This window comes from Sus scrofa, chromosome 13, assembly GCF_000003025.6.
Source record: "Sus scrofa isolate TJ Tabasco breed Duroc chromosome 13, Sscrofa11.1, whole genome shotgun sequence".
Taxonomy (NCBI): Eukaryota; Metazoa; Chordata; class Mammalia; order Artiodactyla; family Suidae; genus Sus; species Sus scrofa.
Genome location: NC_010455.5, coordinates 163,062,791 through 163,087,916, shown reverse-complemented (window position 1 = coordinate 163,087,916; position 25,126 = coordinate 163,062,791). Strand labels below are relative to the sequence as shown.

The 25,126-nt window shown below is 33.4% G+C and overlaps 1 protein-coding gene across 13 annotated transcripts in view; it reads left to right on the top strand.

Annotated features, from left to right (window-relative positions):
• Positions 1–25,126, top strand: part of EPHA6 (EPH receptor A6) — an 876,888-nt gene that overhangs the window by 357,806 nt on the left and 493,956 nt on the right. For 9 of the 13 annotated variants that reach the window (XM_021070710.1, XM_021070703.1, XM_021070701.1 and 6 more), the window contains one exon: positions 12,026–12,361. The exons of 1 other annotated variant lie outside the window; for it this stretch is intronic. In XM_021070710.1, coding sequence (XP_020926369.1) covers positions 12,026–12,361 — 336 coding nt within the window. Of the gene's footprint in view, positions 1–12,025; positions 12,362–18,772; positions 18,895–19,122; positions 19,947–25,126 lie in introns of those variants that run through there. 3 more of the 13 variants (XR_002337952.1, XR_002337953.1, XM_021070711.1) reach the window with 3 other exon arrangements.

Below are 25,126 nucleotides of genomic sequence, written 5' to 3'. Positions count from 1 at the left end.
ACCAACATAAAGCAACCGCTTAACTTTGTATTGTATCCATCTAGAATATATATGTCTTCACATTAAGTAGCTGGAATCATATAATAGAAGATTTCCAACTGGCTTCTTTCACTTATAATTTGAATTTAAGATTCTTCCATGTCTTTTCATAACTATATAGCTCATTTATTTTTAGTGCTGAATAATATTCCACTGCCTGTATATACTACAGTTTATTTATCGTTACCTACTGAAGGATAGCAATTATGAATAAGCTATTGTAAACATGCATGTGCAAGTTTTTATTATTATTGTTATTATTATTATTAAAGCGTAGTTGATTTACAGAGTTCCCATTGTGGCTCAGCGGATTACAAATTGGACTAGTATCCATGAGGATGTGGGTTCTATCCCTGGCCTTGCTTAGTATGTTGAGGATCAGTTGTTGCCATGAACTATGGTGTAGGTCACAGATGCGACTCAGATCCTGTGTTGCTGTGGCTGTGGCATAAGCAGCAGCTGCAATTCCAATTCAGCCCCTAGCTTGGGAATTTCCATATGTTGCTGGCCCAGCCCTAAAAAAAGCTGAAAAAAAAAATTATAGTTGATGTACAATGTTGTGCCATCTTCTGCTACACAGTGACCCAGTTTATATATATATATATGTATATATGTGTGTGTGTGTGTGTATATATCTATGTGTATATATTTGTGTGTGTATGTATATGTATACACATATTCTTTTTATCAAACTGTCTTCCATCATATTCTCTCCAAGGAGATTGGACATCGTTCCCTGTGCTATACAGTAGACCTTATTGCTTATCCACTGTAAGCAAGGGCTTAATCTTGAAAATATACAAACAACTCATACAAATCAACAACCAAAAAACCAAAAACCTATTGAAAAATGGGCAGAAAACCTATATAGACATTTCACCAAAGAAGACATATGGATAGCCAATAGACACATGAAAAATGCTCAACATCACTGGTTTTTAGAGAAATGCAAATATGCAGGTTTTTGTATGTATAAAAGTTTTCAGATCCTTTGAGTAAATAGCTAGGAATATGATTCCTGAATTGTATGATAAGAATACGTTTCATTTTGTAAGAAACCACCAAACTATATCTTTTTCATTCCTTCCAACAGTGAGTGAGAGTTCCTATTGCTCCACATCCTCATCAGCATTTAATGTTATTGATATTCTGGATTTAGGATATTTCTAATAGATGTGTAGTGGTACCTCATTATGTTAATTTGCATTTTCTTGATGATATGTGGTACAAAGCATCTTTCATATGCTTATTTGCTGTCTCTATATTTTCTTTGATGAGATGTACACATAAAGATTTTTAGGAATTTCAAATGGCCACAGTTAAATATAGGATGTCTCATAATCAAAGTCAATTCTTCAAATATTGGTTGGGGGAGGGCAATCTAATCCTTCAATTTTCTACTGGCTCTGGCTGTTGTTAATTTCCTCTTTTGACATTTTGTTTCTACTAACTCCTTCCTTACCATCTATAAGTATACTCAAACTTCTATCATTAAAAAAAGCTCCCAGGAGTTCCCATTGTGGCTCAGTGGTAAGGAACCTGACTAGTATCCATGAGGATGCAGGTTTGATTCCTGGCCTCACTCAGTGGGTTGAAGTTCCCACATTGCCATGAGCTGTGGTGTAGATCGCAGAAGCGGCTTGGATCTGGGCTTGCTATTTCTGTGTCATAGGCTGGCAGCTGCAGCTCCGGTTTGACCCCTAGCCTGGGAACCACTATATGCTGCAGATGTGGCCCTTAAAAGAAAAAGAAAGAAAAACCTTCCATTCAATATTTTTTCTCCTCCAAAACACATACCTTGGAAAAGCTGTCTTCATTTGCTGTGGCTACTTCTTCAGACAATTTTAATTTACTTTCTACTCTACTACATTCAGATTTTTGCTCTTCACTCTACTGTAATCATATATATCTTCTATCACTTCCAGTTAACTCTGTAAGTAAACCAGTGATCTTCTTTGCCATTTAGTGTTAAAAACATTTTTGTCTTATTATTCATGACATTTAAGTTTGCTGATCACTTCCTTTTTCTTACTATCTGTTCCCTTTTATTCTAAGACTTTGCAATTTCCCCTTTACCCTCTTAATTTTCTGAACATCGTGTTTGTTACCATGTGTGGCTTCTCTTCTTTTGCTCACCTGATAGATGTTAATTTTTCTAATATTCCTTTCTTAGCCTTCTTGTCTTATCACATGTTCTCAATCTCACTTCAAATAGTACCTGTATAGATGATGCTTATATTTGTAGCCATATAACAATATTTTCTCTTCAGGTCCAAAGCTGTCAAGCCAGGTCATTACAGGATCTGACAACCTGTATGTCCTACAGAAACCTACCCACATCTCCAAGATTGTAACATGCCATACTCTCCCAGGTTATTAACCTCATCTTCTATGATGCTGAACTCGTTCTTATCCTTAATGATATAAGTTACCTCCACTTGAAATGCCCTACCTTTATGTCTTCTTAAGGCTGTTTTCTTTTTGCCATTCAGGCAATAATGTCAGGTCTGAAGACTTATATCTACTGACCACACATTCAAAAAGAGAATCTCTCTGCTTACCCTTTTTTATGTCATCTATTTTATTTTTTGTGGATTAAGTCACTCTTTGAAAATAATCTGATTTATTTTTACACTCACTTCCTTATTATTTGTCATTCTACCCATACTGGATTATGAAGGGATAATGAATATTCTTTCTTTACTCCATCTCCAGTACTTATATCAGTACCAGTCACATACTAGCTACTAAATAAACTAATAAATGAATAAACTAATAAATTTAGTTCAACCTGGAGAAGCCAATTTTATTTATTTGTACCTAAGCCTGCTCATCCACACAAGCTTTTTTTCTATCCTGGTGAATCCTCATCTACCCACACATCCAAGAAAGAAAGATGAGAGTCATAGCCACTGTCCCTGTCTTTCACATGTCCAAGTATTCACAAAGCCTTTCAGTTTTACTTCTTAGTATTTCTTCTGTCCATTCCTTCCTGTCAACTATTGTTTCTTTCACTTTCATTTTAATTCCATCAACTCTCCCTTGGGCTAATTTAATAACATTTTGACAAATCTCCTTGCTTTAGTCTTCCATCCCTCCAAATATTCCAAACTACTAGAAAACATTATTTTTAAACAAAACAAAACCTTAATCATATTTCCACTTCTTTTGCCCAAAGTCTTTCAGAACCCAACTCCTATTTGCCAAAATCATAAGGATCATTCCAAGGACATCCAAAGTCCAGCCCTGGCCTCTTTCTCCTTCTTCAATTTTAACTATATTAGGCTCTCTCAAACAGTCCTAATACTAGTTATACCAACAACACACTTGTAAGTTTGGACCTTCTTGATTTTTAAAACTTTCATTATTCATTTTTTGCATGAATTTCAAAATATATAAAAGATATTAGGAACAAGAAATTTAAAATGAAATTCTGAAAGGTTTTATCTATTATCTTAATCTATTTTGTAAACTCTAAACTTTATTTCTCAGGTGACTTGTTAATATATGTTCTGTGCTTTAAAGGATGAGCCATGGAGGACACTCCATAATGTCAGGTCTTGGTCAATTCGGGCAGCCTCTGAGAGCAATTCATAGCACAGGAGGCCCTGCGGCCTGCCAGGAAGTCTGTTATCAAAATAACTGTCTAAGTCTTTTCTAGGCCAGAAGGGGAAAATGCTCCCTGAGGCTGGAGAAACAAAGGACAGTAAGAGTTACTGAGAAAGTACTTGTCAAGCAAGAAAGGCAGAGAGCATGAAAGGATTGAGAGAAATGAAGTAAGGATCTAATATATAGATGCATGGAAAGTCAAACAAAATATAATTCCATAGTCATAGCATTTTCACTTTGATGTTTCCTTGTATTTTTAAATCAATAAGAGGATTTTTTTTTTTTAAACTACTGAAAAGGTACTGGAAGACTAACACATTCAATAAACATTTGTTACATACTTTAAAAAGTTCAAGACATAAGACATAAATCATATTTGTGGGCAATTTGAATGCACATCATTAAGGATTTCACTTTTCTTGGTCATTAAATATTTAGTCAAATACCTTGAGTAAAAACAGTATCTTCCAGTTTCATTCTTTTTTTTTTTATCTTTTTGCCATTTCTTGGGACACTCCCATGGCATATGGAGGTACCCAGGCTAGGGGTCCAATCAGAGCTGTAGCCACTGGCCTATGCCAGAGCCACAGCAATGCGGGATCCGAGCCGCATCTGCAACCTACACCACAGCTCATGGCAACGCCGGATCCTTAACCCACTGAACAAGGCCAGGGATTGAACCTGCAACCTCGTGGTTCCTAGTTGGATTCGTTAACCACTGAGCTACAACAGGAGCTCCAAGTTTCATTCTTAAATACAGTAAAATATTGTGTCTTTATATTTTTATATTGATATACAGTGACAGTGATTGAGATGAAAATGTAAAAGTTGAATTTATTTTTGCTCTAAGGCTAACAATGTGAAACATGGTTTCTTCATTTGGCCACTTAATAAAGTCATTATTCTCTCACTCTTATTTCGAATAGAACAAATATTATGTTGAGATGCAGTAGGAAAGAGACTTTTCCTTTTTCAGATGCCCTGCTCAGGTTCCCACTTCTGGGTGGATGGAGACAAGATGCTCACCTCCAGATATTCTTGCTCTGTTTGCTATCTCTACTTTTTCATCTCATCTCTTTGCTTTTTTCTTTATATTTTCTAAACTTCTCTTGCATGGAAAAACCATTCTGGTTCCTTACTTTTCCATCTCACAACCGTTTTGCAGAGGCCACAGTTTTGCAGAGGCCAGAAAGGTAGACATTGCAAAGATGAATTTATTAACTTCTAGCAGACTGTTGTAGTCTGTATTTGTTCTCATTATAGAAAATAACTCTAAATACTTGTTTTTCAATGCTGTATTTTTTAAATTAAAATGATCTTTACGTTGTAGAATAGTCATCTGTCTGTAATGAAATCCATTTTCCCCAGTACAGATCACTGATGTTACGATGTCACTTGAATTTCATGAAGTTTTCTAAACATAAATACTTGGATTTTTATCTCATCCAAGGTTCTTTTACCAAATTACCTGGAAGAGTTTCTTTCAAGGAAGAAATATCAAGTGGTTATTCTCCTGATGCTAAAGAATTGAGTTAACACTTGCTGCCAGGGTGAATCTATTCTTGGCATCTACAGTTGAAACTCAGAATTGTCCCATTTTAATATCATCTACTTGTACACAATAGACCAATTACCGCAGTCATCCATAATTGGAAAAAGAGCATTCATAATTATCTCTACAATGTTATGCCTTTTGAGAAAGGTTTATTAATTTGCTTTAATCTATTCATTTATTGTTTTACTTTTCCCTCCCAAATTATGACAGTGCTTAGTCTCTTCATGTTTCTCTTTTTTATTTCTAATGAGTGTTTAATTAAAAATAATAGCCTCAAACAAAGAAAAAGCCGTTTATTGGTGTGTGAGATATTTTTTCTTCGTGGTAGTTAGTGAAACGGGATGATTTTTGACTCAAATACCCTAAGCCTAGGCTGTTCATGTTTTCACTTGTGTTTTTAGTGTGCTTTCCTTATTCATGTGGTTTTTGCCCTTTAACTCTTGACCTACTCAGCTATAGCATACTTGTATAATTCTGAGAATTAGTTATTCTGTGGGTTTTATTCAGGATTTTTCTCCATTGATGAAAATAGTTAACTATTTTTTGGAATTTTCTAAGGTAAATCATGTTCATACTCTATGATACAGAAATGTGGAGCTACAAATGCTTACTTTTCAAGTCTTGACTATCTGTAGAACTTCATTTTGAGAAACTTTTATTCCTTCCCAATGGGAAGAGAGATGGGTGGCTGTCCGTTTTGCTATGGGTTTTTATTAGGTAATACAAGTTTTCATAGTATAAGCATTCCCTTCCACTTCTGAAGTGATTTTCAAGTCACGTGGTACTGTCTTGAATCAGTAACATGGGATTCTTGCAAAAGTTATAGCCTGAGCTCTCTGTTCTATTTGTCAAATTTAGCACTACGTAAAAAATAATGCTTGGAAGGCTGCACAAAACTGTGCATTCTATTCATTCTCTTAGTTAAAACACATGCCACCTTTGGATCAAGCTAGACCAGAATAGACTTGTATACATGAATATAAATATTTCACTATAATATGTACATTTGGTAAGCATCAGTCACTTTTTCTTTAAAATGGGGATAATAATAACTACTTCACAGGTTTATTATGGTAATTGAATGAAATAAATCATCCAAAGTATTAAGTAGGTCCTTAGAACAAAAAAAAAGTGCTGAAAATGCTGACTATATTTTTTAAATACATGCCTACAATGTATGACAGTAGTCAGTTATGCCTGAGGGCAGTGAGAAGGTGTCACAAAGATTTAGGGTGCACCTAAATCAGAATGTGAAGGATGAGTAGGAATTTGCCACAGAACAAAAAAGGTAAAGGAACAGCATGTGCAAAGGCATTGAGATACAGCAAAAAAGAGAGCCTAAGGGAAGGGCCTAGTTATAAAGACAATGTAGATAAATGTACACAAGGTTGAGAGATTTAGATTTTATGGGGGAAGTGAATGTTTTTTCACCTATTACATTTTTAAAAATTTTTGTTTTCCTTAACTTTGAGTTTTAGAAATAATAGAAAAATCTAACGAGAATAATCTAAGTCCTCATTCACAGTATTATGAAAACATTAATGGAAAACAATTCTTAATTTTAAATATAAATTTAGTTCCTGAAGAAGGTGCAATAATATTGAAGAAATTGAGAATGTGTAGAATTCAAAGGATTTTAAGTATGCATGTTGCTGTATTTTGAGCAATATATATCTTGATTTAATTTTCAGTTGCTTTTCTGTATATAAATTATTTTTAAGTGCTTTAAGCTAGCATTACTAAAAAGAAATCTGTTGTAGGAAGGCAATAAATTACTTTCTAATTTGTGTGTTTTGAAAATTTGTGTTTGATAGTACTCTCTAAGCAACGCACTGTAAAATGCTTCTAATATTTTTTACCAGACTTTTTCCATTTATAGGATGAATACAAGTGATAGAGTAGGAAAAAAAAAAAAAAGTAAAAAGACCTAGGTATCATCCTGCCACTAATGCACTGCATGACCTTGACATAATTTTATAACTTTCCTGGGCCTCATTTCTTTATCTGAATAAATTGATTTAGTTCCTTCCCTGTGGTGAGGTTGTTAGCCTCAGTTTTATGAGTATTCATCATCCATTTCCAAATATGCACATAGTAGTTTAGTGAAGAATACAAAATTTGTTTACAAAGCTCCTATTAAGTACATTTTTGAAAGATTTCATAGGAAGGATATTGGTTTAGTAATGTAAATATAGATAAAAAGTTAAAATTTATTGTGATGGTTCAAAGAATGAAATAACTTTTTAAAATTATGTCTATATACAAATCTGACAACTGATATTTTTAGTACATCATTAAAGTCTGGAGATGTACCTTTTTATTTCTTCACATGTATATTCATCTTTGGTAAATTCTACAATATACTCCTTTGCAAAAGCATTTACTTAAACATCTCTAAATGATTTTATAAATTTTTCTTTGACAGAGATTAACATGGAACTAATTTTCTCATTTGTAAACTCATGTGAATAATTATGCATTTCATTAGGAAAATGTATGATTACATTTGGTAATCGTTAAAAATTAACAAACACGTTTAAACTATTGCCAGGTATTAACTTAAGAACAGGAAAATATAGTTTATATATGCAGTAGCCCTTTATGAATTAATATCTTCAGTTATTTGGATCAAATTTTCATTATTCTTTTTTTTTTTTTTTTGGTCTTTTTAAGGCTGCACCTGTGGCATATGGAGGTTCCCAGGCTAAGGGTCGAATCAGAGCTGTAGCTACTGGCCTACACCACAGCCACAGCTATGCAGAACCCAAGCCGCATCTGCAACCTACACCACAGCTCTTGGCAATGCCAGATCCTTAACCCACTGAGCAAGCCCAGGGATCAAACCCACATCCTCGTGGGTACTATTCAGGTTTGTTAACTGCTGAGCCATGATAGAACTACAAATTTTCACTACTCTTAAGGTTTATAAAGTGCATCTGAAAACCACAATAAGCTATTATTAACAATAAGAGTTAATGAGTGATTGAATAGTCACTCTTCAGTTAATATGAAAAAGACCTCTATTTATGAGTTAATATATTTCTATAGTTATAAACATAAAATATGAAATCTAAAATCTGCAGTGATTGATATAGAAAATGAAATGCGACCCCTAAGTTTGCTATTCTTCAGTGTCAGCCTTCATTTAAGAGTTTTCTACAGAATGCTATTTTCCTTCAGATGCTTCTTAGAAAATAACACTCGATGAAGAAATGTTTGGGAAATGTTGGATTCAAAAAGTGAAGCAAATTGTGCTACTTTAGTTTCAGCATCAGTCTGCCAGAGGAATCCTAATTTGAGCACTGGACTCATACATATCTCATGGGACTAGAGATATTATGCAGGATGTATTTCGGGAAATAAAGTTCTGTTTAAAACACTTTACATGAAGAAAAAAATTAAAATTAAATAAAACAAAACAAAAATGATAGCCCAGCTGGCCTCTGAGAGGAAGATGGGGGTTTCAGGGTCCCATGTTCTTCTGGGGAGGGACAGGACAGCACTGCCACATCTCATAAGTTTACTTACAGCGCTATTACTTTATTCTCTACATGTGTAAAAGGATCATCCTAATTGAAGCCAGAAAAAAAAGATTAAAAACATGTTTTTTAGATAAACTAATAGAAGTAAAATTGTAGTTTTTATTTGTTTATTATATGATGGGTTTGAAAAACAGCTAGTTACAAATTAGAATAATTGTCCTTTTCTTATGAGGTCAGTCTGGAGGATGTAGTAATTCACATTGGAGATTGCATTGGAGAAAAGCAATCTCCAATGTGAGTTACTTGCTTCCTTTAAAGAAAAAGAAAAAAAAAAAAAAAAAAGGAAATCCCTATGAGTTTTCAATACAAATATCTCTATAAGTTATTGCTGCCAAGATTTTTTTCCCAATGTGTCACATAATCTTTGTATAATTTATAAATGATAACAAAGCAATCAGGCCACATTCATAAAAGCCCAGTGACACATAATTTAGTTGAATCTGAGGATTAGAATTAATTGTCTCTCTTTGTTCTAAGTTCTAAATCTTAGTAAATGATTCACTGCACGTCATTACAGCTTAATATTTGCATGAAATCACAGTTTCGCTGAAATAATTTAACAGCAATTAAAAAGCTATTTAATCGTCATGCAAATTGGTATGAGGGCCCTTGAGTAAGAAGGGTGTCTGCCTTTTTTTTTTTTTAAGTCTCTCTAGGCGGACAGTCATATCCTTGCATAACACAATTGACAACATTCTTCCTGTTCTTGGAAATATAAGTGAATAATAATTCATGTTTTCCATTATAAATAAGAGAAAACAGCAACAATATGAATGTATCATTCTTTAGGAAGACATTATTTTGATAAAGATAATGAATCTTTATCTCCTAAGCATGAACTAGGTTGGAGGTAACAAATACGCTTATTCCTGTTGCTCCAGTTTATAATCCCTTCCATATTTTCCTTTCTGAAGGCAGATGTAACATTTTTGGAACATGAAATGGCATAAAGCAAGGTATGCAGAAACCTTTTAGAAAAACTGTCCCATTTCTAGGTCTAGCTTTAGGTGGTGTACGTATAGATGGCTCAGATTTCTACCCATCTGTTTGCTGATATCAGGATCCAGCAAAGTGAAAAAGGCAAATATAATGCTTCTTATCTCAAACCTAACACACAGTCATATGGATCTGTGAGTGATATTATTCTGCTCTAACACTGTATAATAGATCTTGCTACTGAGTCCTCTATGCTCAGACCATTTCCCACACTGCAGCCAGAAGGCTCTTTTTTGAAACACATCACTTCCATACATTATAATCTGTCCATTTCTTCCTGTTATAAGTAGGGAAGTATCTAGACCCATTCCAAGAAGCTTAGCAGTCTTGCATTATCCAGCTCCTTCCTATTACTTAAAACTTGCTTCTTGCTTACTCCTTTTGCATTCTAGCCATTGTGATTTTCTTCTAGTACCATGACTATTTTAAAATCATGTTTGCCTAAAGAACCACACCTCTTCTACCTCTAATATTCTTCTCACTCTTTGGTACATCTTCCACATCACCTGCATGAGGTTTGCTCAGAATGTTTCTCAGATGGGCCCCCCAGTACTTTTTACTTCAGCTCCTTTCCTTTGGATTTCTGTAATTGCACTTATTATAATCTGAATTTTATTATTATGTTTGTGTGTGTATTTGTGTTTATCTAACTATTCAGCTAAAATATCAAATAGCAAGAAAGCAAAAATAATGCCTGTCACATTCAGGCTGAAGGCCAAAATCTAGCAGATTATCTGGCACATGTAGTAGTCACTGAAAAATAATTTTTTAAGGGAAGAATGACTATATCTTGAAATCCAAAAGGGGCCTTTATCAAAACTTGAATTTTTTTCCTATGGAGAAAATTCACAAAGATTTCTTTTTCTCTTTCTAAGCAAATTTTCTTGATAGCTAAATTTTTTTTAAAAAATTAGATTTTTTAAAAATAGGCTTTTAAATATGGCACAATTGTTATTTAATTATTCATGCAATTAATTATTTTTCAAAATATTATAAGAACAGTCTCTTACAGGAAGGATTCTGTGTTATTTCACAATATAGGATATAGTACAGTGCCTGGCATCTCGTACACCTTCAGTTAGTATTTGTTTAGTGAATGATATGAAAATGAAGTTGTAAGGACTCAGAAAAGTGTAAAAGATATTGACACAACTTAAAGAAAGGACTGGAATAGTTAAAGGGTATTAAGTACTCTATGCAGAGTGATACATATAGAAAAATAATGAGAAAAAAACCTGAAGGCAGATACTCATCTCACCATCCATGGCCAGTATGGTTTATGCAGAGTCTTGATGCCAAAAAAAGAGGATTCTGTAGGTCTCTTTATAAGCTTTTAAGGACACACATACATATGTTTAGTAAAGTTAATATAAATGAATGTCTAAGTGCCATAGCTTATGTATACCCTCTTTTATCCCTTCCATATATATTTTTTATCCAATAAAATTGGCAGGACCTATTAAAAGCTTTTATACTGCCTCCAGCTTCCTTTCCTCTTCCTCTTCTTCCAAATTTTCCACCCCAAGTGTGACCATTTATTCTCAGCCTGTGAAAAAAGACCCTTAGAGAGATTGTCCAAAAATCAATGGTGGAGTTCCTGTTATGGCTCAGCAGAAACAAACCCAGCTAGTATCCGTGAGGGTGCAGTTTTGACCCCTGGCAATCCTTACACTCAGTAGGCTAAGGATACATGTTGCCGTGAACTGTGGTGTAGGTCACAGACTGGGCTCGGGTCTGGCATTGTTGTTGCTGTGGTATAGGCCAGAAGCTGTAGCTCTAATTCAACCCCTAGCCTGGAAACTTCTGTATGCTGCATTTGTGGCCCTAAAGGAAAAAAAAAAAGAATGGGAGCTTTACTTACACATCAAGCATGGTTTGAAAACTCAAAGACCGACACAGTATATTTTATACATAACACGTACATATTATTTTTCAAAGTTTTAAAATGATGATATAATTATTAAGATGTAATTAAAACCACATAATTTAAAAATGTTTGGTTATATGTTTTCAGTCATTTAAAAAGTATAATTACTGTATCTTTTGGAGATCTGTGGCTTTCAATTTGATGTATGAAAGTTATAGACCATCATAACCCCTAAGACTCCTCTCTTACTAGACTTAACTCAGATATTTTTAACCATGTTCCTTTATGGTTTCCATCAGAAGAAAGAGATCAAAGTAATATACAAGACCAGCAAGTGTTTATTGATGACATTTTCAAGTTAGCACCATAATTCATTGTCCTATACATGTATTTTTGTTTTTGAATTGCTTTCTCTAGGGCCACCTTCAGCTCCTAGGAATGTGGTTTTTAACATCAATGAAACAGCTCTTATTTTGGAATGGAGCCCGCCAAGTGACACAGGAGGGAGAAAAGATCTCACATACAGTGTAATCTGTAAGAAATGTGGCTTAGACACCAACCAGTGTGAGGACTGTGGTGGAGGACTCCGCTTCATCCCAAGACATACTGGCCTAATCAACAATTCCGTGATAGTACTTGACTTTGTGTCTCACGTGAATTACACCTTTGAAATAGAAGCCATGAATGGAGTTTCTGAGTTGAGTTTTTCTCCAAAGCCATTCACAGCTATTACAGTGACCACGGATCAAGATGGTAAGTTCCAGTGCTGTTTTTTCAAAACAGTCCAATAATCCGCTTTTGATGCTTAATATCCCTGATAGACCTATCTTCACTGAGATACAATTGTATATTCTATATATAATAGGGGTGATTTTCTGGTTGTCGTTATTGTTTCTCAAGGTACCGAAAAGTATTTTTGATATTACTTCCTAACAGTTTGATCAGTTAGATATAATGCTTCTCTTTAATGACTGTGCATTTACATTTTTAAAACAACCCAGTGCTAATATATCTTGAGCAAGTCCATATTACTTACCAACAAACATTAAACAGTAATAAAATGTTGCTAAATGAATAGAGATTCAATTGCTGTACTTATGCATTCATCTCTTTTCTATGTCAAATAAGCAAATAGTGAGAATTTATGCTAATTATAATCCATATCTGTATTGTAAAAACAATGTAGTCAACATAACTAACCATGATCTGCTTCTAAAAGAAATAGCAAAAAAAATCTGGAAATGTGTCTAAATGCTGTTATTTAGGTACAGTTTTTTTATAAAATGGAAACTGTCTTTTTAAACTCCAACCGCTTTCAGCTAAATGTTCTCTTTATAACACTGTAGATTTTTACTGCAATGTATTTAGGTACGAATAGTCTTGTAATTTTTATGTATTCTCTTTAATTCCCATATAACATAATTTATCACAGACCATGATATAGGAAAATCTTCAGAGATTTTAAAAACTCCCTTTGAGAAGTATTCATAAATTATGTGGATCCACAGTGATTGTCTTATAGCAGAAAGTATTATTTTATGTGAACACATATAGATGAGACAGATTTATACAGACAAAACTATTCCTTTACACTATATTTATTTTCCAGATCTGCCATAACAAATGCCACAGACTAGGTGGCTTAAACAACAGAAATTTAATTTCTTATTGTTCTATAGGCTAGAAGTCTAAGATTAAGGTATCAGCAGAGTCAATTTCATTCTAAAACCTTTATCCTTGGCTTCTAGAGAGCTCTTTTTTCCCTCTGTCTTCACATGTTCTTTCCTCTGTGCATGTCTGTTTCTGACTCTCCTCTTGTACGGATACCATTAAGACAGATTAATTCTCAGCCATATGACATTATTTTACCTTAATTTCATCTTTAAAGGGCCATCTCCAAATCCAGTCACATTCTAAACTATGGAAGTAGGACTTCAACACATGGATTTTAGGAGAATCAATTCAGCCTGTTCTCTTCATTAAGATGGTGTATGGTGATATTTAATATAGAAGTATATTGAAAATGTTGGAATACTACTCAGCAATATAAAGGAACACACTGATGCACACAACTTGAATGAACTTTAAAGGCACTATACTGAATAAAAAAGTATTAAAATGGTGTATATTATATAATTCATTTATTGTAACATTATTGGAATAACAGTTTTAAAGATGGGAAATAGATTCTTGGCGGCCAAGGGTCAGGGATTAGGGAGAGAGGGAAGTGGCTGTGAAGGGGTAGCAAGAAGAAGCTTTGTAATGATAATACCTTTACATATCTTGATTTTGGTGGTAATTACATGAAGTTATATGTGTGATAAATTCCAGAGACTTATATACACACACACACACACACACACACACACACACCCTGTGGGTTTTACCAAAGTCAATATCCTGGTTTTGATGTTGCACTATAGTTACACAAGTATTTTTTAAACTGTTTTTCTAACTTAGCAAAAGGGCAGAATATGAACTATTTCCCACCTTGAAAGTGAGATAATTTGTTGAAAGTATATTGCTATAAGAACAAAATTATATTAAGAATGAAATAGCATATAGTATCCATACATTGAGACTATATATTCTGGAGGGGGTTGTATTATTTTTAATTTTTTTTTTCTTTTCACAATCACACCTGTGATATATGGAAGTTCCCAGGGTAGGGGTCTAGGGGTCAAATCAGAGCTACAGCCACAGCCACAGCAATGCCAGATCCAAGCCTCATCTGCAAGCCACGCCACAGTTTGCCACAATGCCAGATTCTTAATTCACTATGTGAGGCCAAGGATCAAACCCACATCCTCAGACACTACATTGGGTTCTTACCACTGGCCACAGTGGGAGCTTCCAGAGATGGTACTATTAAACAATCATCCCCAATATATTTATCTTTGAGAATATTAAGAAATAATTATTATTCATTTAATTGAACTTTTAGATATAAATTATAATAAAAAATAAAAATACATTTAAAGTTCACTTGAAAAGTATAATAAGAGCCTAAACTGAGCTAAAACATTGCCACATATATACTTTATAAAATATTATGACTAATCTTATATGAATGAGCCATTATCTTCGTGTTACAATTTTAAGAGAAAACAAGAAGGCCTTCTTTTCTTCTGCCTAAAATTATGATGTTCAAAAACCACATCTTCTAAAGTGAAAATATGACAGTTCAGGGTAACATTATGAAATAATTCAATCTGTGCATGTATCTGATACTCTTTTCATATCAGAAGAGGGCAGATTTTAGTGTTGAGTGAAAAAGGAGCTTATAGAAACTGGAGCGTCCCAGAACCAAACTTGAGCTGTCATCATTGTGTGCCAGCCTTATTAATAAGATAACAGTTTTACTACTGCAAATAGAGGGAGGGATTTCCCATCATTCCACCTGAGTATCCTCAGAAATTCTCTTTAAAGAGACTCGAGTCACTCTCTAAAGTGACATGATAATATATTACAATGTTGTTGGACTGAGAAGACCAGAGTAAATTATGTCTCATTATCCCATAAGTTATGTATCATTGTCTTCATACTAAAGTACTAAAGTGACATGAGCTACTCATAAGTCTTTTATTTATTCTACACATAACTGTATAGTGGTGAGTAAGCCCTTGTGAATTTTATACTCTGGTGGGAAGGCAGATAACAAACAAATACTTTCACAAATACGTGATAGCGCTATGATAAGTCCCACCAAGGCGAAGTACAGGGTGCTCTGAGAGCATGTATTCTTCATCTGGAGGATAAGGATTGGTCTTCCTGAGGAAGCAGTAGTAAAATTAAGTTCTGCTCTGAGAGATGAGTAGAATGTGAGTAGGCAGGCCAAATGAAACTGAAAGAAAGAAAAGAATGCTGAGTAAAAAGAACCAAGCAAAGATTGAGCAATATTAGGTGCTCATGAGTAATATACTGAGAGCATCTAAGAAGTTGGTATATTGCAGAGGTACAGAAAGTTTGAGGGAAGGAATTGAAGACTTTAATAGGAAATAAAAAAACAAAGACAAAAAACTATGGACTATTGCATTAATTACATTTTTACTACTCTTTGTGTAAACAGTGTGGAACATAAGGATAAAGAGGAAGTTTGTGTCAAATTGCCTTTTCTTTCATGTAGTTCATTATATGTATATATCTTTTCTCATACTTAAGAAATATTAAGAAAGCCACATTAAACAACCTGTACTTGTTTGCTCTCTGTTTACAATTAAAGAAAGGTTAAAAAAATTTTTTTTCCAAATTACTTACAACCACTTAGCTGTAGTTAGGAGGATCATTTCTTGATTATCCTGCTTCTAGTTGTATAAATAAGATTATAGATTTAAGACTATGACTCTCATAATTAGAAATCTTTGCAATAAACCTTAATTAAGTGACTTCTACAATCCCTAAAAACTATATTTGCAAGCTTCTATTTTCATAGTTGACTTAAATGATCTTTAAAGGTGGTTCATTTAGAGAGCAAAACAAGAAAGCGATACCTAGAAAACATTTGATTTTAATCTTCAGTGCATGATAGAAAAACTAAGATGTGAAGTTTAGTAAAAGGAATTATTCAGGTCATAGACAGAAAAGGGAAATGTTAATCATGGATAGTCAGGCTGAAACAAATTGTGTTCGTAGATATCCTGACATAATCAAAAACCTCTAGGGGCCATCTTCAAAGTGAAAGACATGCTAAATTACAAACCAATTCTGCTGATATTTGCTAAAGGGTCTTTAAAGGAATTATTGTCAGAAGCAGTTTGTCCAGTTCTTTGGTTTCCTAAAATTTGCCATTGGGTGACTGTTCTGTAGAGGTCTTGCCTTAGACTTACATTTTGATTTCAGATTTCATATACTTGCCCAGGCAGCAGTGATTAATTTAACTGACTTTGAAAATAGATTTTAATCAACAAAAGGCTCCATATATTTATAAACTTGGGAGATGATTTACAATTCACCGCTTTCTGAAAATATCAACATTTTTCACGTTACTAAAGTAGGTAATTAGCGACATGGTAAACATTCATTCATCTTTATATTTTAATTTATTTTATGTCTAGATATCTCTCATAAAACTTACCATGTTTTCAGATTCTTGACAGCAAATATTCTTTTTTCTTAAAACTGCACAAGTCTATGCAAAGTAAAAGAAATTGGTGTAAAAGTTTTAAGCGCTTGCTAAAAATACACCAACTTCAAGCCAGAGGCATGATAAGTTAAAAATTTAAAAAAGCAGTAACCAAAATTTAAGCCAAGGGTGATGCTATTTGTATTTTTCATACTTTAAAACATAAGAAAATTACATAGTCAAAAGCCACAGACACCTTATATTGATGGATAAAATTTTCCTATCTCCTAGGAAAAGTGTTTTTTCTTCTGAAAGTGCATTGAATATTTTATGTAGGGAAGATAATTGAAATGTCAGTCTAGTTAATCATAACTAAATACCTTTATAGTCCAACCAAATATTAAATTATAATAATGAGTCTGGATGATAGTAAACTTTGTGTTTACTCCTGAGAAACATCAAATTATTCCCAAGTCTAGTGTTTTTTTGTGGTATGCATCTTTTGAATAAATGAATGGTATAGAAAAAGCTGTTAGACCTTATCAATGGGTGTCCTGAAGTCGGTCAATGGCTCAGCTTTTTATCAAAAAGCGTAGAAATTAAATTGCTCCCAATCATACATGCACAAGAGCATACAAGTTTCTCTCTGGACCATAAAAATATTTTTAATAGTTGGCTTTCCTGACCAATATGTAAGTGTCTTGAGAACAAGGATGATGTGTTGACTAAGAATATCCTCAACCTACAGTCTGTAACCTCATAAATCTCTGTTACCTGCATTAACAGAAATTGGAGATAGTTTCAGCTAATCTTTCATTATTTTTTATTTCATTCACTCAAAATATTTATTGAATATCTACTGTCTAACTGAAGCTTCTCTATGTGCTGGGAATATAGCAATAAAGGAGAAATACAAACCTTTTAATAGTGTCCCTTCCTTCATGGACATTATATTTTAGTGTCCATTATGTTTTAGTGCTTAGTGAAAAAAACAGCATAGTAAGAGATTTGGAAGTAATGGGGAGAGCATGTTACTTAGGGAAACCAAAAACACTTCTCTTGATAACATAGCACTTGAGCAAATCATGAATTGAAGAGAAAACCCTGTGAATATATAGAATAATGGTCCAGGCAATGGGAATTAAAAGGGCGAAGTCTTAAATTTAACCAAGATTTTGTCTAAAAAGTAACTGGAAAGTATTAGTGCATATATATTCTTTAGCGTATATTAAAGTTCATGCTCACTAAACCTTCTAGCGCTGCCCTTATAGAATGTTTAACAAAAGGTTTTAATCAACACTAAACCAATCGTGGCTTTTTTGGTGATCATACATTGCTAGAGAAATGTGTTTAATCTTAGGGACTTGATATTAAACATTTGGCTTTTAGATTCATCAGCTGTTTCTCTGAGAAATTCTCATTTGTGGATTTTTTTTTCAGGAAAGGTGACTAAGTGTTTTAAGATCTTATTGCTATGTTGATGCCTGTGCTACTACATTAACAATTTAAATGGAATTTATTCATATCAATTGAAAAAATAGTAATAGTGATAGAGATTATTTAGTGAAATATTTTAAATCATATAAAAGTAAACCTGGTTAGCAATGAAGATAAGTGCATATGATCACATTTTGTGTAATCTATACCTATCATATGATAAAAGACTCTACTGTATAGTTGAGTAAATGTCTGTCAAATTGTTTGCTCATTTTCAATGCAGTTCTTTGTTTTGAAAATGGAAGCCAATTTAATTTAATTAACTAAACTCTTCCTGAATAACAGATTGACTGATTTGGATAACTGACTCATATAGGTTACTCTTAAAAACTAGGTTTTCATTGGGGAGTGGATGTTTTCTAAAATTCCCTTTTTCTTCAAAGTAAATATTAATAAAGATTTTTAAAAATTAATGTGTAAGAATAAAACTAGAAGATTTTCAAGGTTGATAGTTTATTCTGATCATTATTTAAAATGTGAAATGTCTTAATACTTAATAAATAGTTTGTAAAGATTGAAAAATAATTGCTGACCTTTTAATCAGACTGAAATTACATATAGCATCTTTAGATTAAGTAGATTTTTTTCTTCCATGTATTCCTCAGCACTTTTCTATTTGGTTTGGATTCTAAAACAGTCAGTTCCAGCTACATAATTTGAGATGCCCAGTGAAAAATGAAACTGCAGGACCCTTTGTTCAAAAAGCAGGAAAAAAGGGCCATTAAAGGTACTAAAATATAAACCTTTTTCCTTCTGCACTCTCTCTCTCTCAGCTTGTCATAGTGCTTTTTTAATTGCCATTTAATGTCCTTCTAAGTAAAGAGTAATTTTCAAGTTATTAGCATAAACTGTACCACTCATCTTTTTATTTACTCAATGCTTCTTTTAATTGTAAATATAAGAACATTTAAATCATAAGTGGAATCATCAAAATTACACAATTCTTTTTCTATAGTCCCTCACCACTCCTTATCCCAAGTCCCTGAGGATGTCTCAAGTCGACCAGAACAGACAAAGGTAAGACAGACTCAGAAAGGTTGGAAGGTGGAAGAGAGGATGTCCTCACACACTGATCTAGTCCAGAGGCCCTCCCTCTACACAGGGATACTTGAAGGGAGATTTAAGACAACTTCCATGTGTTCAGAGCCTTCCCAACCTACACTGGGATAACCCAAAGGGTCTTTAAACCTCCTTCCCAGAAACTATTTGCTACCTGGATGGGATGGATGAGAATTTTGTCCCCAGTAAGATGGGGCTTCTGCAGAACAGAGACAGCTAACTCTCTCTCTCTCCCTCTCTTTCTTTCTCTCTCTCTCTCTCTCTCTCTCTCTCTCACACACACACACACACACACACACACACACCTGTATAGTCCCCATTGCTAGAGAGCCCAACTTAGATTCTTCTGTGCACATGCTCAAATCCCCACTGGAGACAGAAGACAACCCAGGAATGTGGTCCTCCCTCCTCAGAAGTTAACACAGTCACTTAACCCAGGTGGAGAGTGCCCTCCCTGCTCTGGAAGAGCATAGCAGAGAGAAGGGAAAAAGTAGGAAAAACATATTCCAAAGGATGTGAAGAGAGAGGGTGGCCATAAGCTAGACCTTGCCTAGAACCAGGGCTTTAAGTTCCCATGCTCCATTGTCGCATCAAACTTCACTTACAAAACATGAGTTAAAGATAAAATTATTAAGTTTTCCAGAGTTCCCATTGTGGTGCAGCAGAAACAAATCTGACTAGGAACCATGAGGTTGAGGGTTTGATCCCTGGCCTCACTCAGTGGGTTAAGGATCTGGCGTTGCCGTGAGCTGTGGTGTAGGTCGCAGACGCGGCTCTGATCTGGCATTGCTGTGGCTGTGATGTAGGCTGGCAGCAACAGCTCCGATTAGACCCCTACCCTGGGAACCTCCATATGCCGTGGGTGCAGCCATAAAAAGACAAAAGACAAAAAAAAAAAAAAAAAGAATTTCAAGATGGCAGCAGCTGAGCGGGGTCAGAGTGCCATGCAACTATGTAAGTAACACACTCATGAAACCAGTCCTAAAACATTTTACTAAATAGTGGTGTCATTGTTTTTCCCATTGATCTCTGTGTGTTAGCAACAAACAACCATAGTCAGTAACTATGATGTGCCACGTCCTGCTTTTCACATATAGTGAAAACTACATGCATGTTCGACCGTTTGAGATTCTATGTCTACTATGGAGCAGTCAATAGACAGTCTTTCATTTTTAAAGATTTAGAAGTAAGAGCCTGGCTAAATAAAAGAAGTCTAAATTAAACATATGATCTGATTCTATATATATGTTTTCAAGAACTGAGTGCCTGAAATATTACTTTGACATAAATCCTTAAAATATGTATAAAGTAATAAATAATTAAATAGGAATATGGCAGGTGGTTAAGTGTTGATATTTCACTTTTCTATTTTTATGAAAGAGAAACTAGTTGTTTGACCATATGCTTATCCTGTTAGACAGTGAAAAAAGCTTTTAGTAATACAAGATTAAAAACAAAAAAATTTGAAAGGAATTTCCCTAATTTGCCTAGTGCTATTCTAATTATTTTGAAATTCCAGTAGACCTAAGAGTAGATATCATTGCTACTGATAACTTTGTTCTCTGCTCTATATTGTTATATTGTGTCACTTCCATGTTGTGCCCTAAGATAGAAAAGTTTTTTTTTCCTTCAAAGTAATTATGACATGACTCATTAAATTTCTTGTATTCATTCTTTCAAATTGTTATCCAGCTTACATTATCTCTTAAGTAATCTTTCATTAAAGGATAAAAATAATATTCGAAGGATGATAAATATATCTGTAATGTGTGAATAGAAATGCACTTTTCATTCCATTTTGTTTTGTCTTTAAAAAGCTTATTTTACCTCTTCTGAACCACTAAGTCTCTAAAATATGATTACCTTTTACTTTATAATGCCTCTGTGAATTGATGCCCTTCCCTTTTTTTACTTCCTATTTCAAGGCTTTTTAATATAGTGAATGATTGACTACTTTCTATGGCTTTAGATTATATTTTGATAAGTTTATTTGATACTGATGTCCTATCTCATAATTCTATATTTTTAAGTTTTTTATTACTCTTAAAAAAGATAAATGCATTGATCAGTTGAGGATATGAATTGCACATTTATATTCCTAGAAATTGGGAATAGGTTCCTCATTCTATTTTTATGAGAATAAATATTTAATGTGCTGAACAGTTTAATATTTAAAATGTTCAACTACTGTTTTTATTTAGCTGTGTTACAAAATGTGAAATACTTGTTTTAAGAGCAAAACAATTAAACTCTATTTGAAGTGCTATTTAATTATATATTTAAGGATAAATGACATATAAAATTATGTCCTAAAATAAACTATTTTCTACCATCGAATTGTATTAACCTAACTGCTACCAGCTCATATTAGTTATATGTTTATAGGGTGGCACTTTTCTTAAATAATCTCAAGAGAAAGTAGTATTCAGCTACAAGACATCAAGCAAGATGCACCTATAAATGTTATAAATAACATGAATAGATAAATATATTTTAATATTATAAATTAATGTTATTTTACTCCCTTTCAAAGATCTCTAAGAAAGAATTCCAATTATCTTCTATCTTTTAACTAACTCTTTTAGGGTGATCTTCCATATATTTCACCAAAAATCTTCCTTCTGGCTATTATCCTATTTAAGAAAAGAATACAAAAAATAAATCACACTTCAAGAAATAGAAGGTCTCTGTCTTTGTATCATCACTCTTCGTAGACAGGAAGACCATCAGTGGAACATTCTAGTTTAGATCATTCCTACTTATTTCTTTTTTTTTTTTTTTAGAAAAAAAAATTTGATTGTTAATATAAGGTAATTTTACTCTAATTTTATCAATAAAAGAAGAATCCATAATGAAAGATGAAATGCAAAAAGTAGCCTAAGGACATTAAATTCTGATAGAACTGTTTTTATGATACATCCTTGGTACATCCATTTTCTTTACACATGTAGAATTAGATAAAGTTTTAATGATCTTTCAAGGTGGAAATCCTTTTTCTTGTATTTTGCTGTAGAACTAAATATCTTTCTCTAAACTATTTTCTACAGATGTTCCATTTTTTTCATTTCCTTTATTAATTTGAATTTTATTTTTTACTTCCATAAAATTTATTTTCCCTGTTGTGGTGGCTCCCAATCTCGGAGGAGGGAATGAAGTCATACACTTGCCTTCATGTGACTTTTCAATCCAGTGTAACTTGTCATGATGTCGTAAGCACCATAAGCAGAGCATAGGAAGAGTTATCATTTGTTTAACATTAATTTGGTGAATAGGGATTTACTTGCTTTTGTACAGCCAACTGTAATTTTTTGTTGTTAAAGTATAATTGATGTAAAATCATGTATGTTACAGGTATGCAATACAGTGATTCACAATTTTAAAAGTTATTCTCCATTTATAGTTATGATCAAATATTGGCTATATTCTCTGTGCTGTACAATATATTCTTGTAGCTTATTTTATACATAATAGTTTGTACCTTTTACTCACCTACCCCTATATTGCTTCTCTCCTCTTCCCTCTCCCCACCGGTAACCACCAATTTGTTCTCTGTATCTTTAAGCCTCTTTATTTTTTCTTATATGCATTAGTTTGTTATTTTGTTTTTAGTTTCTACATATAAGTGACATACAGTATTTGTATTTCTCTGTTTGACTTATTTCACTTACCATAATATCCTTTAAGTCCATCCATGTTTTTACAAAGGGCAAAATTTCATTCTTTTAATGGATAAGTACTATTCCATTATGTGTATGTTTGCATATGTATATACACACACATGTGTACCACATCTTTATCCATTCATCTGTTGATGGACATTTAGGTTGCTTCTATATTTTGGCAATTGTAAATAACACTGCTATGAATATTGGGATGAATGTATCTTTTTAAATTAGTGTTTTTGTTTCTGTCTTACTCAAGATTAGAAGTGATAGATCATATGGCACTTCTGTATTTAGTTTTTAGAGAAACCTCTGTATTGTTTTCCACAGCAGCTGCACAAATTTACATTTCCACAAATAGTAAATGAGTGTTCTCTTTTCTCTAAATCCTTGCCAACATTTTTCATTTGTGTGCTTTTGGAGGATAGTGGTTCTGACAAGTGTGAAGTGATATCTCACTGTAGTTTTGATTTGGATTACCCTGATGATTAGTGATGTTAAGCATTATTTTATGTGCCCATTGGCCATCTGCATTTCCTCTTTGGAAAAATGTCTGTCAGGTCTTCTACCCATTTTTTAATTGTGTCGTTTGTTTTCTTAATGTTAAATTGTATGGACTGTTTATGTCTTTGTATATTAAACCATAACTCTAATTTAGGGCTAAAATATGCTAAAAATGTTTTGGTTAATTATTGAATAACTAAGAAGAGTAAATAAGTTTAGGATTTAAAACAACCAAGCAAAAACTCAAATTCTACATTGTCTAAACTTAGCACATAATCGTGGCAAACAGATGGTATTGCTGAACTGGATTTGGTATAAAAAGCGCTTTGTTTTCATATTTTTTCATTTCTCAAGAACTGATTGCTTTCCTCGTGATTCTATTTCTTCACTGAAATTTCGCTTGATATTTTTTTTTGTAAAAGTCTTAGTAAGCGTGGCATCAAGTATCCATAATACTGTCTACAAATTCATTGCATTGTGCTTGTACATTAAAAATATCATCTGTTTCTAGGATAATGAAGGTATTACATAAATGCAAAGTATAGTGATGTTCCATTTGTGTATGTTTTTTCAAATGAATTCTCATCGAAGAATATCCCATTAAAACATGAAAAATATATTTTCAAAATAAATCAATGAATAATTAGCTCATACTTCAAGAATTAATTTATATTTCCAAGGAGAAGATAAACAGTTTCTGATTAAAGGAACAGGTAATAGCCTTTAGAAAAATTTTTAATATACAAAGAGATTTAATATAGGCTAAAGAATACATCTGAAATCAATGAGTAAAGTATACATTATTGAATAAAATATACTGAGGGAAAATTATTATTTAATATATTTTAGTGCGTTCCCTTGTGGCACAATGGGTTAAGGATCTGGCATTGTTACTGCAGTGGCTCAGGTCACTGCTGTGACTTGAGTTTGATCCCTGTCCCAGGAACTTCCACATGCCACAGGCATGGCCAATAAAATAAAATATTTTAAGTTAATTCTTAACTAAGAGAGTAACTTGAAACAAATCCCAATTTATTAACCATATCAATGTTAAACATCCATCTTAAGAAAAAGTAAATATAGATAAATATATGACTAAATAGAGAAGCATTTAGAACAAAAATAAATTACAAAGCAAAAGACTGGTGTTCCCGTTGTGGCTCAGTAGTTAACGAATCCGACTAGGAATCATGAGGTTGTGGGTTCGATCCCTGGCCTTGCTCAGTGGGTTAAGGATCCAGCGTTACTGTGAGCTGTGGTGTGGGTCACAGACGTGGCTCGGATCCCAAGTTGCTGTGGCTCTGGAGTAGGCCGGCGGCTACAGCTCTGATTCGACCCCTAGGCTGGGAACCTCCATATGCCATGGGTGCAGCCCTAGAAAAGACAAAAAGACGGAAAAAAAAAAAAAAAGAAAAAGAAAAAGAAAAAAGACAAGGCAAAAGATAGATGAGTTTAACAGAAATTTCATACATCAAAGTCATTATAAATAAAATGAAAATAGGTAATTAGCAGGATAAAAATACTTCTGATGAATAGACCATGGTAAAAACATGTAAAGAATGAGCTATCAATTCTCAGGAGAATTACAGTTGCCTAATATGCATTAGAAAAGAACTTTGTTCTCGCTAAAAATCAAATAAGTGAAAATTAAAAATGATAGATTTTTCTTCTAATTGAATTGGACTTGTTTTTGTTTTCATGAGGTTTTCTTTGGTAAATGGTAATGCTTATGTC